Source organism: Sapajus apella, unplaced genomic scaffold, assembly GCF_009761245.1.
Source record: "Sapajus apella isolate SASKATOON/1434 unplaced genomic scaffold, GSC_monkey_1.0 scaffold4, whole genome shotgun sequence".
In the NCBI taxonomy this organism is placed as follows: Eukaryota; Metazoa; Chordata; class Mammalia; order Primates; family Cebidae; genus Sapajus; species Sapajus apella.
This window is the reverse complement of record NW_022436944.1, coordinates 11,714,309-11,734,870: the sequence shown is the minus strand read 5'-3', so window position 1 is coordinate 11,734,870 and position 20,562 is coordinate 11,714,309. Positions and strand designations below refer to the sequence as shown.

The window sequence follows — 20,562 nt, the reverse complement described above, 5'->3', positions numbered from 1 at the left end:
TGGTTATATTCGTTTTTAATAAATCTTTGTTTGTTAGATAAAAATATTGTTTTAATTTTCATTTCTCTGACTTTTAGTGATTTTTTTTTGTTTTTTACTTAGAATATTTTCCCTTAATTATCTATTTATTGTTATTTGCTTATTTAACTGTATACTTCCCATTCTTAAGGATTGGTAGAGGCATTCAGTCTTCAAACTAACCTCTTATAAGTTAATTTTATGGTTGCTATATGATAGATCATTGGCCATACACTATTAGTTATGACTCTTGGTTGTAAGTGACTAAAATTTAGCTTGAACTAGCTTAGGCAAAAAGTATTTAATGGATGATAAATTTCAAGGAAAAATTGAACCCTGGGAAGGACCTATGTAGCTAGACCTTAGGAATTACCTTAACAAAGGACATTGCTACCCTTAAGACTTTCCTTTTGTATTTCATCTCTGCTACTCTTGCATATTGGCTTTATTCTCTTAAACTGCAAATCAGCTTTCTCATAGAAAGAAAACTGGTTGTCCATAGTTCTATGTTTTACCTCTTACATCTTGCTACCTGAAAGGGATTGCCTGTTGTTTTCTGTAGTCCCAAGGAAATCCTAGAGAAGAGTGCTGATTGACTTAGTTTGGGGGAGATGTTTTATCCACTTAGCCAGTGGAGTTGGGTCATAGAACATGGAAACTTCTGTGGCAGTCTTATGATTGGTTGAAGCTAGACAAGGGAGTGGAAAAACAATCGTTGAATAAAGGGTTAATTCTCCAAAGAAAAGTAATTATATTGGGTGGCCAAACAGTGGTTACCCACCACATGGGAAAGACTATCCAAGGATTTTATATGGTTTTCTATCATTTAGAATTAATCAGTAGAAGAATATTTACCAATGCCTACTGGACATTGTTACCAGAAAGAGAGCAATAAGGGAAGTAAGAAACATAAGTTCTTGCACTAAAGAATAAATAATGTGATTTTCTTAAGGATACTTTAAAATGATGGTCACAGTATTTAAGACAATGTTTTATATAAACAACATGATTTTATTAAGAAAACTTTCATATAGTAGAGATTTTCGTTTTTCTAAAAACTATCTTCTATCCCCTTACCCTCAAGAAAAATACAGTAAATCATTTTGCCTCCTTTCTGTGAAATTATATATCAGCTCTACAATACAGAATCATGTGTTTGGGTTATTTTTTACTTTTTAAAATATTTTTTAGAGACAGGGTATCACACTGTGTTACTCATATTTATTCCCAGGCTGGAGTGCAATGGCATGATCATAGCTCACTGCACCCTTGAACACCTGGGCTCAAGCAATACTGCTGGCTCAACCTCTGGAGTAATTGGACTACAAACATGCCACACTACTCCCCACTAACCACATATACATATGAGAGACAAGGTCTCACTCTGTTGTCCAGCAGACTGATCTCGAACTTCTGGCCTCAAGCAATCCTCCTCCTTGTCCTCCCAAAGTGCTGGGATTGTAGGCGTGAGCCACTGTGCCCAACCTGTTTTTTTTTTTTTTTTTTTTTTTTTTTAAGTCAAGCTTAATATTTTTAACTTCTGTTTCTGCACCAGTAAAACTTAAGAGTACCATATTCGGTCAAAGAAAGATGTATTATTTTAATAGACTATCTAAATATTAAAGAAACAGGAAAATAAGTGAAGAATCAAGGACCAAATAAAGCTGAAATTACATTAATTAAACGAGGTTATTTAAAAACCTATATTGAGTCAGTCCAATGCAGGTACTTTTATCCTGCCTTTTTTGGGAGAGGTGAGAGGAGAGAGAGATAGAGGGATGAAGGAATAAATATGAATGTGTGGTATCAAAGTCAAGCTGATAGCTTTAGAAGACAATGTTGTTGGAATATTGAACTTCCTTACCTGTTAGCAAAGGTAAATATTTCTGATCCTTAACAGGGCAAGCACACTTAAGAAGGAGTCAAGCTATAAAGGAATAAGTTTATTATCAGTGTGCTGAATGTACTAAAAGTACATCAATACTGTACACGATAATGACTCTTTGGTATAAAATTAAGACTATCTTAACAGAAGGAAATTTAGAAAATTAGCATGACATCTTCCTATGAAATTCTGATTTAGTTACTCAAATATATCCTCCTGCACAGGACCAGAAATGTCACTAACACACAAGTGTATAGAACGGTAGCAATATTTAAAACCAGATTATTTAGGAATACAATTACTTATTTTCCTCTTGCATGTCCTGTTGACATTTTTGAAGTTGCCGTAGCTCCTGAGAGTGGGTACAGTGGTTTGGTTTCTTTCTGCCTGAAGGATTTCACAAAGTGCCAATGAATTCTCTGCAAAATAAGAGTTCTTTCTGGTTGTATGAAATACTAAATGATTTATCTATCTATAAGATTTGGATCCTCCCATTCCCTACTTCTTTAAAAGGTAGTTTAATTTTCTGAATGGATTTAGTTAGTGGTTAATTTCAAAGGAGCAGGTATTGAAGCCACTTCTTATAATTGGCAGTTTTATGTCAGTCTCTGAGCTCTGTTTCCCAAGAACTCCTGAAGTACTACCTTGTTCTGATTGATTTGTTTCAGTTCCAATTTTCCCCATGATTTTTGGATACCTTTACCTGTCAGACCTTGGTAGGATGTAATCCTAAGAATCCTCCACTTCACTTTTTCAGAACTCAAACTTCCACCTGTCGTCTTTGATTGCTGCAAACTCAGTTTGAGGGAAAGACTACAAATAATCTTTAGAACCAGGAGCTTGACAAAAAAAAAAAGTGTAGATTACAGGTGGTAAAATCCCCAGTGATGTGACCCGCTTTCTTTTTTTTTTTTAAATTATGGAGGGAAGTTAAAAGGGAGTTTTAAAAGTACTTCCCTTCAGAATATTATTATGAATAGTATTAATAGGTAATTCAAATGAAAATAATTAAGAAGGGACTATAATACCTTCCTCTAATTTGTTTTACAACTCAATGATTCTCACATGATTCATTTTAATTATATTAACTAAAAAATTGAGAAATACCTAAGGATAATAAATGTTCTTGTGGTTGCATTGGCAAGAGTATTAAAATACAAGTAATCTAACCCCCAGTACAGGACTCTCTGCACTAGAACATGCTGTTAGTACCCACTATTTTCAGGAACACCCTCTGACTAGATAACATTATGTCCTTACATCAACATAGTGTTCACATTCTGTGCCTAATTATGACTGTTAGAGAAAACTGTGCACTAGCACAGTACATACTGTATTTTAGTGTTTCAGGAATTATTTCATAAAGTTCATATGTACAGTAAAAAACATTTGTGCTTTTCCAATAATGTCATTTTTAACTATATCATTTTGATATGAAAGAAGTGAAGTAGACTACAGAGCCAAGTCAGAGTGAAGTAATATGACCACGTGTCTCATCTCAGGGAGTTTAATTAGATGGATTGAGATGCTATTTATATGTAACATTCATTTGGATAAATATATATTACAGAAGTGACCTTGGAAAGTGTTTCAATGTGCACGTTTTTTAAAATTAGAAAAATGTTTTATAAAAACAGACTGAGAATTCTTTTCTTAGTGAATGTTAATAGTTGGAATGGGTTTCTATTAAAGAATGTTTAATACATATGTTTAATCTTATAATTTAGCAGTGTACTATATAAGCTTAAATATCTACTATTTCTGCATTTTTTCCATTTATAAACCTGAGATATTTTTGCACACATGTAATGGGACTGTCTGGGCTTTTTAAAACAATCTTTTTAGATTTTTAAGTAACACATAGATACATCTTCATTGTAAATAATCTAAGTACTATAGAAAAGAAAACTAAAGTTTCCATGAGCAGCCTTTTCAATCCTGATTCTCTCTGTAGAGATCACTCTGCTTTAACATTGACGAAGATAATTTCCATTCTTTTTCTAAAGTTTTAAATACGTATATGTACACATAAAACTATCATGAAAATATATGGTTTCATGTCATATTTATTGATCTGTAAGTTACAGCTTGCTTTTTTTTCCCCATTGATAACTCTTGGCATTCTTTCCATGCTAGGACATAAAAATCTATTTTATTATATTTTTATTATTTGTATAGTATTTCATAGGATTATAGGTTATTTAACTGTTCCTCTAATACCATTACTGGCATATACTGACCATGAAGACAATTTTCTTTTTTGCTATTAAAACAATGTTGCATAACTTCCAAAATTTAAAATATACCCATTCATTTATACCACAGTTTGTACTGGAGATACATTTGAAACGTATAGATTACTCATTGTATATGCACAAATCATTCTTTCTTAAATTTTTTATTTTGAAATGAGTTTAGATTTATATAAAGTTTCAAAAATAGTACAGACAGTTTTCAGATACACAACTTCCCATAATGTTAGTGCTTTGAATAACTAAGGTACAATTATAAAAACTAAGGAATTAACATTGAGGTGATACTGTTAACTTATCTACAGACTTTATTTTGGTTTTATCATATTTTGTCAATAATGTCTCTTTTTCCAGTCACAACTCTATCTGGAATTCCACATTGCAGTTAGCGTTCATATCTTCTTAGTAGACTTCTTTAACCTGTGACAGTTCCTCAGTCTGTCTTTCATGGTCTCGAGGCTTTTGAAGAATACTAGTCATTTATTTTATAGAATATCCCTCAATTTGCATTTGTCTGATGTTTACTATTATTATAATGAGGTTATTCATTTTTGGAAAAAATACCATGAAAATGATATGCCCTTCTCAGTGCATCATATCGGGGTGTGTATCATAAATGTCAATATCTTATTACTGGTGAAGTTAACCTTAATTACTTGACTAAACTGGTATTGCTAGGTTCCCCCACTGTATAGTTATTATTTTTACCTTTGTAATTAATAAATATCTTGTGGTAGATATTTTGAGACTATCCAAATACTCTGTTTCTTCTCAACCTTTTACCTCTTTTTAAAGTAACTATCAGCAGAGTTTGCCTGCAGTGGCTACTACTGTACAGTTCTAACTTTAGGTGATTTTCTCGTTCCCTCATTCCTTCTACATTCATTAATTGGAAGTTTTCTGTGAGGAAGAGCTGTCTTTTATCACTCATTTGTTCATTCAGTTATTTATTTATATCAGTGTGGACTCATTCACTTTAATTTGGTGGGTTATAATCCAATATTGTTATTTCTTGATTGTTCTTGTTTTGGACATTCATAGCTCTCTTAGGTTAACTTGTGCCCTTTTAACATGCCTCTGTCCTCTGTTGAGCTCTTCTTTACTTTCTGACATAACAAAATGTTCTAGGCTCATCTTGAATTTTTCCTGCCTCAGCACTGGAATCAACCAGTTTTCTAAGATGCACTGATTTCTTTAATTAGAGAATGGTATTTAGAAGCCAACATCTGGGCATTGGGTATGTTCCTGGCTACTGGACATTAGGTATGTTCATTGTTACTTTGCTTATGAGCCTCCATTGTTTTTATCATTTGTACCCTTCTCTTGGGTCATGACACTGAGAATATTCATTATTTATTCTTTAGTAAATGAATTTAAGGCTATGAATTTTCCTCTTAGTACTTGATATGGTTTGGCTGTGTGTCCCCACCCAAATCTCATCTTGAACTGTGGCTTCCATAATTCCCACATGTTGTGGGATGGACCTAGTAGAGTTCATATCTTCTTAGTAGACTTCTAAGAGGTTGCAGTGAGCCAATATTGTGCCACTGCCCTCCAGCCTGGGCAACAGAGGGAGACTCCATCTCAAAAGAGAAAAGAAAGGAAAACAAAATCTGCAATATTTTACCTATTTTTATGTTATTATGATCCTTTCCATTTCTGTGAGAAAAGTGTAAATACTTCCCATTATGATTAGTAATTTGTTTTCATTGGATTATTAACAGATTTTTCCTTATATATTTTGGTGCTATGTTATTTTTCTTGGTGGTTTGAGCTTTTTATAAAGGTGAAAGTTTCTCTGTTCCATTTAATGCTTTTACGAATTTTTAACATTAACATATACATGTTATTTTTAAAAGCATCTGCCTGGCCCAAACTTTTACAGCTCTTTATTTTCTACCTTCTTTTATCAAGTTTTTGAAGATACGAATCCTAAAAACAATGTTTGGTTGACTCTTTTAGTATAATAAGAGAAATCCTTGCCAAGATATTAAGTGGGGATGAAAAAAGAGGATTCCTTAAAAATCTATTCTTTTCCCAATTAGGCATAGGTTTTATTGTTATTATTTTGGATTCAGGGGGTACATGTGCACGTTTGTTACATGGGTATATCGTGTGATGCTAAGCTTTGGGATATGAATTATTCTGTCACACAGGCAGTGAGCTGCCTGTTTACTCTGTTGATTGTTTTGCTGTGCAAAGGCTCTTTAGTTTAAGTAGGTCCCATTTGTCAATTTTTGTTTTTGTTCCAATTGCTTTGAAGACTTAGTTGTAAATTATTTGGCAAAGCTCATGTTGAGAAGGCTATTACCTAGGGTTTCGTCTAGGTTTTTTTATTTTTATTTAATTATAGTTTAAGTTCTGGTTCTGGGATACATGTGAAGATCATACAGTATTTTTACATAGGTATACACATGCCATGGTAGTTTGTTTTATCCATACCCCCGTCATCTACATTAGGTATTTCTCCTAATGTTATCCCTCCCCAATTCCCCCACCCCCTGCTATACCTTCCCTAGATCCCTACCCCTCAACAGGCCATGGTGTGTAATATTCCCCTCCCTGTGTCCATGCGTTCTCATTGTTCAACACCCACTTATGAGTGAAAACAAGCAGTGTTTGGTTTTCTGTTCTTGTGTCAGTTTGCTGAGAATGATGGTCTCCAGCTTCATCCATGCCCCTGGAAAGGACATGAACTCATCTTTTTTTATGGCTGCATAGTATTTCATGGTGTATATGTGCCACATTTTCTTTATCCAGTCTATCATTGATGGACATTTGGGTTGGTTCCAAGTCTTTGCTATTGTAAATAGTGCTGCTATGAACATACGTGTGCAAGTATCTTTATAACAGAATGATTTATAATCCTTTGGGTATATACCCAGTAATGGGAAATGGTATTTCTATTTCTATATCCTTGAGGAACTGCCATGCTATCTTCCACAATGGTTGAAGTAATTTACACTCCTACCAACACTGTAAAAGCATTCCTGTTTCTCCACATCCTCTCCAACATCTGTTGTCTCATGATTTTTTAATGATCGCCCTGGTGTGGAGTGGGATCTCAATGTGGTTTTGATTTGCATTTCTCTAATGACCAGTGATGATGAGCTTTTTTTCATATGTTTGTTGACTGCATAAATGTCTTCTTTAGAAAAGTGCCTGTACATATCTTTTGTCCATTTTTTGATGGGGTTGTTTGTTTTTTTCTTATAAATTTGTTTAAGTTCTCCATAGATTCTGGATATTAGCCCTTTGTCAGATGGGTAGATTGTAAAATTTTTTTCCTATTCTGTTGGTTGCCAGTTCACTCTATTGATAGTTTCTTTTGCTGTGCAGAAGCTCTTAAGTTTTTTGTTTTTTGTTTTTTTTTTTTGAAACTGCATTTCACTCTTGTTGCCCAGGCTGGAGTGCAGTGGTGTGACCTTGGCTCACCACAACCTCCATTTCCCAGGTTCAAGTGATACTCTTGCCTCAGCCTCCTGAATAGCTCCGATCATAGGCATGTGCCACCAGGCCCAGCTCATTTGTATTTTTTTCTTAGAGACGTGGTTTTTCTATGTTGGTCAGACTGGTCTTGAACTCCCAACCTCAGGTGATCTACCTGCCTCAGCCTTCCAAAATGCTGGGATTACAGGCATGAGCCACTGTGCCCGGCAGAAGCCCTTAGGATCAATGAGATCCCATTTGTCTATTTTGGCTTTTGTTGCCATTGCTTTTGGTGTTTTAGTCATGAAGTCTTTGCCCATCCCTATGTCCTGAATGGTGTGCTAGGATTTCTTCTAAAGTTTTTATGGTGTTAGGCCTCATATTTAAATCTTTAATCCATCTAGAGTTAATTTTTGTATAAGGTGTAAGGAAGGGACCCAGTTTCAGCTTTCTCCATATGGCTAGCCAATTTTCCCAACACCATTTATTAAATAGGGAATCCCTTTGCCATTGCTTGTTTTTGTCAGGTTTGTCAAAGATCAGATGGTTGTAGTTGTGTGGCGTTCTTTCTGAGGGCTCTGTTCTCTTCCATTGGTCTATATCTCTGTTTTGGTACCAATACCATGCTGTTTTGAGTGCAGTAGCCTTGTAATATAGTTTGAAGTCAGGTAGCATGATGCCTCCAGCTTTGTTTTTTTTGTTGTTGTTGTTTTGTTTTTGTTTTTGTTTTCTTAGGATTGTCTTGACTATGTGGATTCTTTTTGGGTTCCCTATGAAGTTTAAGGTGTTTTTTTTCCAATTCTGTGAAGAAAGTCATTGGTAGCTTGATGGGGATAGCATTAAATCTATAAATTACTTTGGGCAATAGGGCCATTTTCATGATATTGATTCTTCCTAACCATGAGCATGGAATGTTTTTTCATCTGTTTGTGTCCTCTCTTATTTCCTTGAGCAGTGGTTTGTAGTTCTCCTTGAAGAGGTCCTTCACATCCCTTGTTAGTTGTACTCCTAGTTATTTTATTCTCTTTGTAATGATTGTGAATGGGAGTTCACTCATGATTTGTTTTTCTGTTTGTTATTGGTGTATAGGAATGCTTGTGATTTTTGCACCTTGATTTTGTATCCTGAGACCTGTAAATTCAAGTTGCTTATCAGCTTAAGGAGATTTTGCGCTGAGACAATGGGGTTTTCTAAATATACAATCATGTCATCTGCAAACAGGGACAATTTGATGTCCTCTCTTCCTATTCAAATACGCTTCATTTCTTTCTCTTTCCTAATGGCCCTAGCTAGAATTCCCAATACTGTACTGAATAGGAGTGGTGAGAGAGGGCATCCTTGTCTTGTGCCGGTTTTTAAAGGGAATGCTTCCAGTTCTTGCCCATTCAGTAGGATATTGGCTGTGGGTTTGTCATAAATAGCTCTTATTATTTTGAAATACAATCCATCAGTACCTAGTTTATTGAGAGTTTTTAGCATAAAGGGCTGTTGGATTTTGTCAAAGGCCTTCTATGCATCTATTGAAAGAATCATGTGGTTTTTGTCTTTGGTTCTGTTTATATGATGGATTATATTTATAGATTTGTGGATGTTGAGCCAGCCTTGCTTCCCTGGGATGAAGCTGACTTGATCGTGATGGATAAGGCTTTTGATGTGCTGTTGGTTTCATTTGCCAGTATTTTATTGAAGATTTTTGCATCAATGTTCATCATGGATATTGGCCTGAAATGTTCTTTTTTAGTTGCGTCTCTGCCAGGTTTGGGTATCAGGGTGATGTTGGTCTCATAAAATTAGTTAGGAAGGGTTTCCTCTTTTTATTATTCGGAATAGTTTCAGAAGGAATGGTACCAGCTTCTCTTTGTACCTCTGGTAGAATTAGGCTGTGAACCCGTCTGGTCCTGGGCATTTTTTGGTGGGTAGGCTATTAATTATTGCCTCAACTTCAGACCTTGTTATTGGTCTCCTCAGGAATTCAACTTCTCCCTGGTTTAGTCTTGGGAGGGTGTAAGTGCCCAGGAATTTATCCATTTCTTCTAGATTTACTGGTTTATGTGCATAGAGGTTTTTGTAGTGATCTCTAGTGGTAGTTTGTATTTCTGTGGGATTGGTGGTGATATCCCCTTTATTATTTTTTATTTCATATATTTGAATCTTCTCTCTTTTATTAGTCTGGCTCACAGTTGATCTATTTTGTTGATCTTTTCAAAAAACTAGGTCTGGGATTTCTTAATTTTTTGTGTCTCTATCTCCTTCAGTTCTGCTTTGATCTTAGTTATTTCTTACCTTCTGCTAGCTTTTGAATTTGTTTGATCTTGCTCCTTTGGTTCTTTTAATTGTCACATTAGAGTGTCAATTTTATATCTTTCTTTGCTTCTCATGTGGGCATTTAGTGCTATAAGTTTCCCTCTACACACTGCTTTAAATGTGTCCCAGAGATTCTGGTCATTGTGTCTTCATTCTCATTGGTTTCTAAGAACATATTTATTTCTGTCTTCATTTCATTATTTATCCAGTAGTCATTCAGGAGCACATTATTCAATTTTTATATAGTTGTGTGATTTTGAGTGAGTTTCTTAATCCTGAGTTCTAATTTGATTGCACTGTGATCTGAGAGACTGTTTGTTATGATTTCTGTTCTTTTGCGTTTGCTGAGGAGTGTTTTACTTCCAATTATGTGGTCAATTTTAGAGTAAGTGCACGGTGGTGCTGAGAAGAATGTATATTTCTTGGACTTGGGGTGGAGAGTTCTGCAGATATCTGTTAGGTCCGCTTGGTCCACATCTGAGTTCAGGTCTTGGATATCTTTGTTAATTTTCTGTCTCATTGATCTGTCTAGTATTAACAATTAAGATCTACCACTATTATTCTGTGGGAGTCTAAGTCTCTTTGTAGGTCATTAAGAACTTGCTTTATGTATCTGGGTGATCCTGTATTGGGTGCATATATATTTAGGATAATTAGTTCTTCTTGTTGCATTAATCCTTTTACCATTACGTGATGCCCTTCTTTGTCTCTTTTGATCTTTGTTGGTTTAAAGTCTGTTTTGTCAGAGACTAGGATTGCAACTCCTGGTTTTTTGTTTTGTTTTGTTTTGTTTGTTTGTTTTTTTGTTTTTTGTTTTTTTTTCTCTCCGTTTGCTTGGTAAATCTTCCTTCATCCCTTTATTTTGAGCCTATGTGTGTCATTGCACATGACATGGGTTTCCTGAATACAGCACACCAATGGATCTTGACTTTTTATCCAGTTTGCCAGTCTGTGTCTTTTGATTGGGGCATTTAGCCCCTTTACATTTAAGGTTAATATTATTATGTGTAAATTTGATTCTGCCATTTGATGCTAGCTGATTGTTTTGCTCATTAGTTGATGCAGTTTCTTCATAGTCAATGGTCTTTACAGTTTGGTATGCTTTTGTGGTGGCTGGTACTGGTTGTTCTTTCCATGTTTAGTGCTTCCTTTAGGAGCTCTTGTAGGGTGGACCTGGTGGTGATGAAATCTCTCAGCAGTTGCTTGTCTGTAAAGGATTTTATTTCTCCTTCACTTATGAAGCTTAGTTTGGCTGGATATGAAATTCTGGTTTGAAAATTCTTTACTTTTAGGATGTTGAATATTGGCCCCCACTCTCTTCTGGCTTGTAGGGTTTCTGCTGAGTGATCCTCTGTGAGTCTGATGGGCTTCCCTTTGTGAGTAACCCGAGCTTTCTCTCTAGCTGCCCTTAGCATTTTTTTCCTTCATTTCAACCATGATGAATCTGACGATTATGTGCCTTGGGGTTGCTCTTCTTGAGGAATACCTTTGTGGTGGTCTCTGTATTTGCTATATTTGAATGTTGGCCTGCTTTGCTAGGCTGGGAAATTTCTCCTGGATGATATCCTGAAAACTGTTTTCCAGCTTGGTTTCATTCTCCCCATCACTTTCAGGTTTTTTCTAGTTCTGTGAAGAATATCTTTGGTAGTCTGACAGGAATAATATTGAATATCTAAATTGCTTTGGGCAGCATGGGCCTTTTAATGACACTGATCCTTGCTATCCATGAGCATGGGATGTTTTTTTCATTTGTTTATGTCAGCTCTGCTTTCTTTGAGCAGTGTTTTATAATTCTCATTGTAGAGATTTTTTTACCTCCCTGGTATAACTGTTTTCCTAGGCATTCTGTTCTTTTCTTGGTAATTGTAAATGAGATTACATTCCTGATATGGCTCTCAGCTTGGCTGTTGTTGGTGTATAGGAATATTTGTGAATTTTGTGTGTTATTTTTGTATCCTGAAACTTTGCCAAAGTTGTTTATCAGCTGAAGGAGCTTTTGGGCTGAGACTGTGGGGTTTTCTAGATATAGAATCATGCCATCTGCAAACAGGGATAGTTTGACTTCCTCTCTAACTATTTGGATGTACATTATTTATTTCTCTTGCCTGATTACTCTGGCCAGAATTCTTAATACTACGTTGAATAAGAGTAGTGAGAGAGGGCATCCTTGTCTTGTTCCTGTTTTCAAGATGATTGCTTCCAGCTTTTGCCCATTTGGTATGACATTGGTTGTGAGAGTACCTCATTGCTAATTATAAATAGACAACAAAGGACCATCAGACTTCTGAGCAGAGCCTCAAACATGAAAGCCAAAAAGTGAAACAAAGAAAACGTCTCAAAAGGAAACAGAAGCAATGCAGCAAACTGAAGGAAACTTCAAAAACATACTAGAGTTGATATCCTCAAAGAAATATAAATTGTATTCCTGGGACAAGAAAAGGGGCAATTAAAAAAGGTCTTTTGGAGAATAAGAAAAAATTTTGGTAGTTAGAATATGATAGCCAAAGTTAAAACTTTAATAGGATGGAAGATAATGAAAGAACAGAAAGTTAAAAGTGGTAAAATGATAGAAAAAGGATAAGAAAGTTAGAAGATTTGTTGAAGAAATTCTTCATTTAAAATAATAGAAAGATGTTCCAGACAGAAACAGAAAATGGACAGAAAAGCATTATTCGCCCCATGGGAAAATTTCTGAAAACTAAAGAAATCAGTTTCTAAAGCAAGTACTCACCAAGGACCCAGCACAGAGAATGACAAAAAATTAACATGATGATATGTTGTGATCAGATTGAAGAATCCCAAGTGAAAAGTGAAAAAATTTCTTTCAGAAAAAGTTTCTGAAATAGGGGGAAGGTTGGGGGAGCCACCATATATCACACAAAGAAATATAAATGAGAATGTCATTGGATTTCTCATCAGTATCACTGGAAGTTAGGAAACAATGGAATAGTGTCCTAATTTTCTGCTGAATATTTTTCAAATCTGTGATTTTCTATTCAGCCAAACTGTCCCGTCTGAGATAAAATAATAACATGTTCAGACATCCAGAGTTTCAAGTTTACTTCCTATGCACAGGAAATTTCTGGACGATTTGCTCCAAGGAGTAAACCAAGAAGGAAGAAAACTTCAGAACCAAGGTATAGGAAAAGTGACATGAAAGAGAGATGAGGACAGTTCCTCAAGTGATGGAGAAGGGGAGTCTCATGATGACAGCTGTGTAGTCAAGCATGAGCATAAACCAGACTAGAGCAGGGGGATGGAGAACTCCCAGAAGGCTACCTCCTGGAAAAGAGATGATTTGGAAAGATTATCTACTGTGTCTGAAGGTGTTGGGAGAAGAATTACCTCTCTGTCCAAGACGGAAGAAGAACAAATATGGTACCCAGAAAAGAACGAAAGGAGAAAAGGAGACAATTTTTAATTCCAGAGACAATAAAAAGTTATATAAGAACGAAATGTAATCATAGTATTATATGTGGCTCACAGTGAACAACAATGTAAATGCTAAATATAATTTAATAATAAGCGCCGATTTAACTATATTGGGAGGATTAAGAGAAGAGTAGGTGTATAGGATGGTAAATTCTTATTAGCTACCTACCCCAACATTTATTTTGCCTTCTAAGTAACAGAACTATGAATATATCTGGGGTATAATCTTTACAGGATGACACCTTCCAGTTGTATGTGCAGCTAAATATGGCTATGTATCTAACTTCAGTAGAAGTATCCAGTGGTACTTTAAGGAGATTGACTTAAAAGGGATGGAGTAGGCCATTATTCTTCTGTTGCTGACCTGGAATGGGAATGTAATCGTTGAAGCTTTCACCACCATATGGACTATGAGAATAAAGTACAGATACCAAAGATGGTGGACCAAAGGCATAGGAAGGATATGAGGCTCTGATAACATTATAAAGCTATGATACTAGCACTGGACTGGTTACCAATGTGTTTGTTTTATGTGAGATTATATGTATATTTATGCCATCATATTCAGGTCTCAATTATATGTAGCAGAACTACATCTTAATTGATATGTATCACTAAGTAATATATAAAATTAAATATTAGGAAATAGTGTAAATATAGAGGTAAGTAGGAGAAACGGGAAAAACATTAAAAGTTTCCTTTGACAGTGAGAATTGGGGTAGAGGCATATGGTTACTATTTTTTTTTAATAATCCTTTTAGTGTTTGTTATGGTTGGATGTGGTTTGTCTTCACCAAAACTCATGATGAAATTTGGTCCTCAACACAGCAGTGTTGGGAGATAGGGCCTAGTCAGAGGTGTTTTGGTTGTAGGGGCAGATTCCTCATGAATAGATTAATCTCCTCTATTGTGAGTGAATGGAATTTTTGCTCTGACAAGAGTGGATTAGTTCCCAACATAGCCGGTTGTTAAAACACAGGGAGAGGTACATGGCCACCTGCTTTCAGCCCATTATCCTTATTGTTTGGCTTGCTAATCGAGAGTACCCTCCAAATCACTTGACTTTTCTCAGTTGTAGGTCTCCGGAGATGCCCCCAGATGCTCCACATTAAAGATGCATCCTTTCTTTGCTTCCCACCCCGCTAGAAACTATGAAGTGTTTACTAGAGAACTAATTCACATTGTCATGGCTGGAAATATCCTCTGATGCTCAACTCCCCTTATCTATAGATTGAGTTGGTTTAAGGTCTACTTTGTATTATAAGCATTGTTGTTCCTACTGATAGTGACTCTGTTCTTGATTCAGGTGAACAGCAACCATGCTGCCATAAAAAACAACTAAGTGGGAGCTTATTTTTCTGCTGCATTGTGCAGTGACTGGTCTCACCTAAGACTTTCATGCAAGAAGAAGCACCTTCCTTTTTATCAGGAAATTTCTAGTGCTTCCTGTTATTCACAGCTGAATGTAATGCCTCAGTTTATCTTCAATTGTTTGATTATATGTGATAAAAAATGTGTTTTCTTGGTAACCAATATTTCTGTACATTTATCTTAGAAATAGATTAATAACTATAGAAACTACACACTAACAAATCTCATTGTCTTTTTAATTAATTAAGCTATATTAGAATATCCCATTGTCATGATATATTAGATCAAGTTTGTAATGTCACGATGTGACATTGTGAGTTATTGTTACCAAGAAGATAAAATGTCAGGCATCTTTTTCCTCATGTAAATTTTACTTTTCATGCTTATATACTTACAATTTTAATTTTGATCCTCATTTTTCATTCACTCATTATACCAAAAGTTAACTCATGTTCTTCTGAATGACTTCTTACCAAAAGCCCCACACAAAAAAAAGAGTTGGCTTCCTTGATTTTCTCTCTTGCTTCCTCTCTTACCATGTGATCCCTTTGCACATGCTCCCTTCCACTTTCCACCATAAGTGGAAGCAGCATGAGGCTCTCACTGGATGCAGCATCCAGTCTTGAATTTTCCAGCCACCAGAATCATGAGCAAAATAAACCTTCCTTTCCTTATAAATTGCCCAGCCTCAGATATTCTTTTATAGCAACACAAAATTGACTAAGGCAGTAATATTTGACATTTTAAATTTGAACATGTATTACTTTAAATGAAAATATTTTTATGTTGTGATCAATATTTATGTATATATATTCATTGTAAACAGTTGAACAATACAAAAAGAATCTAGTTCTGCCTGTCTTCAGTATTCTTTACTTTTTCCCCCTGCCCATAAATTCTACTCTTCTTCCCAGGATTGGTGTCCAAGATTTGGTCTCTTCCTATTTTTTCTGTACATTCATATAGCATATATAAGAGGCTTAGTTTCTTCTTCTACTCATTTTCATTAAAAGTAAGTACAGTTAAACGTTAATTTAAAAATAATACATATGAAGGAATACTTAAGGGATGTTTGTTTATATTTTTAGAATTTATGATGTAGGCATGCAGTTAAAAAGTCAACAAAATGAATTTCAGAAAGTAAAGAAGCAACTGACTCATTTACAAGATGAATTAAAAATTAAATATAGACAATCAGACATCTTCAGGTAAGATTAAATAACTGAAAATTATAAAGATTAAAAAGATATGTTTAATAGTAACTTTGTAAATAGCCAAACACATTTTAGTCGTATGATTTCTATATCTGATGTGATTGAGAAAAGTGAAACAGCATTACATTTTCTTTTCTGTTATTTAAACCATTATCTCAATGAATACTTTTACTAATTAAATTTAAATTAGGCATATGCCTTGTTCTAGTAGTGCGTTGTTATTGTTCTTCTTTTGTGGTGACATTTAGAATGAAAGCACGGTAACTAATTTCCCTCTTCACCAATATTTCTTGGTCTATTTGATCACCTGAGTGATAGCCCAGTGACAAGAAAAGCAACAGAATAGGAAAACTTCCTAAATAATATTAACATAATCCTTAAATTCAGAAATCTCCAGTGTAAAACATGTTAATTCTGCTTTTATATAATCCTTGGAGTATTTATAATACTTAAAGATAAAATCCAGTTTTCTAAAGAAACTAGGAAGTTCATTTTCTTCCTAGAAAGTGAATTGAATATATTGAGAATGTTTATGAGAAAGAATAATTTCTTTTTAAATTGAATAGCTTTTAGCTCTTAGAAAAGGGAAGGAAATAAATTAATTCAACATGGCAAATGACATAGCTTCAAGATGACCAAAAAAATATGCTGGGTGAGTATTTTGAATGTTAGATTTTTGTTTTTTAACTAATAATTATTAGGAATATTCTGAAAAACATTCTGTAGACTAATAATTTTTAATGCATTATCTGATAACCTATTGGACCATCTACCTTTTATAAATGCCTTGCACATAACTGATGTTCAATGTATAAGTTTTGAATGAATGCATGAATGAAGTCCACTCACAAAACAAGATAAAAAACAAGATAAAAAATTTTTTTATCATCAGAAATTCCCTTGATCCTTTCCTAGAAATCTGATATTGAACCAACAGGATAATGCCATCCAGGTGATCCCAACTTTTGTGTTTTAATCAGGACTATCAGTATTCATTTTTGGCTTCTGTAATAGCTTTGGCCCGTGTCTGCTGCAAAAGTCCCATCTGTTTTATCCACTAATGCTATCATGGATTTACCATCCATGAGAGTTTGACCTTTAAAGGCTGGACTGGGACTAGATCAGATAATTACTGCTGCTTCAGGATGTTATGATACGGATAAAGTTGATCCTCATTATTTTCATTTTTGCATGTTATCTTCAGCATTTTAAAATTTTGAAGAAATGTAGACATACATTTCTTCATATGGAAGTATTATTTTTATTCTGTATTCTAATTTTGTCATCATTTTGAGTTATACTTTAACAGATTATTTTGTTCACATATTTTTATAGATCTGTGATTTTTGCTCATTTTTAGTTAAAAGATCACAAATTAGCAGTCTGGGATCTGACTAATCTAAAAATAGTACATACTAAAAGCAATTTTGAAAGTAACTGGTCAACTGGATAGTACAAATTACAGTTTGTAATAATGAATAGAAATAATTATTGACTTTATTTATACTCTCACTAGTAGATATAATATATTCCATAGAAAAAAGGCATACTATTAAAAATAAAATCAAACCAAATTTGTAGAGTTCAGTGACTTTGGTGCATTACTAGAAGTTGATTTTAAGCTAGATTATTGATTATTTAAAAAATGTTAGGGCATAAAACTTAGTCATTGCTCTGGATAAAGAAAAGAAGCATATAATCTTCTCTCTTGAAGAGGTCCAGGATTCATGAGCCAAATGTAGGATGGAAAAAAAAAAAAAAGAAAAGAGGTAAGGGAAAGAAACATGAGCTTTCTACTCAAATGTGTCATTATTTATGGGGCCCAAAAGGAACATTCAGTGGATCAGTGAACTATGTTTTGGAGTTTTTTTAAATTCTTCTCTCATTTGATTAATTACAATTGGGCTTAAATCACTAGCCTCCAACAAAGTATACTTTTGTGTTCTGTGTTTTCCCTGACATCATTTCCAGCCTGTGTCTTACAAGGGCTCCACACGTTAGTTGGCACATTGGTTGGCTCAGCCCATCTGCTACTCAGAATAAAGTGTCTTTTAAAAATGCAAATTAATTGTAGAAGGCCTATAAAATAGATATTAAAAACCTGAATGAAATACATATACTTCACTTCATAAAGCTGTGTATAAGTTCAGTATTCCAAATCAGACCATATTTGAAATATTCTAGCAGTATTTACTTTTAGAGGATTTATATTGTGAAACTTTTATAAATTATTTGAAATATAGAGTACTTATCCTTTAAATTTTCTTATTTGTAAAGCTAGACCTTGTCGTCTCTCAAATTTTCAATGTCAACTTAAAAAATTTCTCTTGCAGCTCCCTCACTTTCACTTCACTTCTTCAGCCTAATTAAGGATGCTAGTAAATTTTCCCAACCATATTTTGGCTTTACTTTGTTTTCTAGACTTGATCCCATAGTTTATTACCCTATACCTTTTTAAAAACATCCTCATCGAGATATAATTCGCATATCATGAAATTCACCTTATCTTAAGGAGACAACTTAGTTATTTTTAATAAACCTGTAGAGTTGTGCCACCAATATTAGCTATTAGATTGGCAACCACATCCAATATTAGAATACTTGACTCATTCCAAAAAAGACTTTCCAGTCCCTCATACCATCTTCAATCAGTCTCTGTCTTGACCTCCAGTTCTAGGCAACTAACCTTTCTCTTTCTATAGATTTACCCTTTTCTGGACATTTCAGATATATAGAATCAAACAATATATGGTCTTTTTATCTGGCTTTTATTAGTTATATTTTTTGAGGTTCATTCACGTTGTGGCATTTATCCATAATTTTGTTCCTTTTTATTGCTGAATAGGATTCCATTGTATGGATATATCACATTTTATTTATCCATTTACCAGTTGATGGATATTTGGATTATTTCCACTTGTTGGTGCTTATGAATAATGCTACTATAAACATCCATATACAAGTCTTTGTGTGTACATATGTTTTTAATTCTTTGGAGTAGATACCCAAGTGTGGAATCACTAGACCATATGATTAATCTGTATTTAATTTTTTTAACTTCCAAATTGTTTTCCAAAGTGGCTGTACATTTTACATTCCCACACCATGAATGAGGCTTCTAGTTTCTACCTTTTGTTGTCAACATTTACTATTATTGTCTGTCTGTTTTATTGTAGTCATTCTAGTGGATGTAAAATAGTATCTCCTTGTGGCTTTATGTTTCTGAAGTTACTAATGATGTTGAGCATCTTTTCATTTGCTTGTTAATCATTTGTATATCTTATTAGTGACACATATTTTGCCCATTTTAATTGGTTTGTTTTCTTATTATGTGATTGTAAGAGTTATTTCTATATTCTGGGTATAAGTCCTTTATATGAAATGTGGTTTTCAAATATTTTCTCCCAGTGGCTTATCTTTTATTATTACTATTATTATTGTGCTTTAAGCTCTGGGGTACATGTGCAGAATATGCAGGTTTCTTACATAGGTATACACATGCCATTGAGGTTGGCTGCATCCATCACCCCGTCATCTACATTAGGTATTTCTTCTAATGCTATCCCTCCGCTAACCCCCCACCCCACAACAATCCCCATTGTGTGATGTTTCCCTCCCTGTATCCATGTGTTCTCATATGAGTGAGAACATGCAGTGTTTGGTTTTCTGTTCTTGTGTTAGTTTGCTGAGAAATAATGGTTTCCAGCTTCATCCATGGCCCTGCAAAGGACGTGAACTCATCCTTTCTTATGGCTGCATAGTATTTCATAGTGTGTATGTGCCACATTTTCTTTATCCAGTCTGTCATTGAGGGGCATTTGTGTTGGTTCCAAGTCTTTGCTATTGTGAATAGTGCTGCAGTAAACATATATGTGCATGTGTCTTTATAACAGAATGATTTATAATTTTTTGGGTACATACCCAGTAAAAGGATTGCTGGGTCAAATAGTATTTCTAGTTCTAGATCCCTGAGGAATGGCCACTTTCAGGTACACCGATCAAATGTAGATTTGGTGTTTTCACATAATCCCATATTTCTTGGAGGCTTTGTTTATTTCTTTTCACTCTTTTTTTTTAAATCTTGTCTTCTTATTTTATTTCATTGAGTTAGTCTTCAATCTCTGATATCCTTTCTTCTGCTTGATTGATTTGGGTATTGAAACTTGTATATGCATCACGAAGTTCTTGTGTTGTGTTTTTCAGCTCCATCAGGTCATTTATGTTCTTCTCTAAACTGGTTATTCTAGTTAGCATTTCATCTAACCCTTAATCAAGTTTCTTAGCTTCCTTCCATTGGGTTAGAACATGCTCCTTCAGCTCAGAGAAGTTTGTTATTACACACCTTCTGAAGCCTATTTCTGTCAATTCATCAGACTCACTCTCCATCCAGTTTTGTTCCCTTGCTGGTGAGGAGCTGTGATCCCTTAAAGGAGAAGAGGCATTCTGGTTTTTGGAGTTTTCAGTCTTTTTGCGCTAATTTCTTCCCATCTTCGTGGATTTATCTTCGTTTGGTCTTTGAGGTCAGTGACCTTTGGATGGGGTCTCTGAGTGGACGTCCTTTTTGTTGACATTGAAACTGTTTCTTTTTGTTCTTTAGTTTTCCTTCTAACAGTCAGGCCCCTCTACTACAGGTCTGCTGGAGTTTGCTGGAGGTCTG

At 34.7% G+C, this 20,562-nt stretch overlaps 1 protein-coding gene across 1 annotated transcript in view; it reads left to right on the top strand.

The window, feature by feature from the left end:
* The window catches only part of LEKR1 (leucine, glutamate and lysine rich 1), a 205,846-nt gene that overhangs the window by 59,287 nt on the left and 125,997 nt on the right, over nucleotides 1-20,562 (top strand). Inside the window, exon 3 of the mRNA XM_032258228.1 lies at nucleotides 15,780-15,899. Coding sequence (XP_032114119.1) covers nucleotides 15,780-15,899 — 120 coding nt within the window. The remainder of the gene's footprint in view (nucleotides 1-15,779; nucleotides 15,900-20,562) is intronic.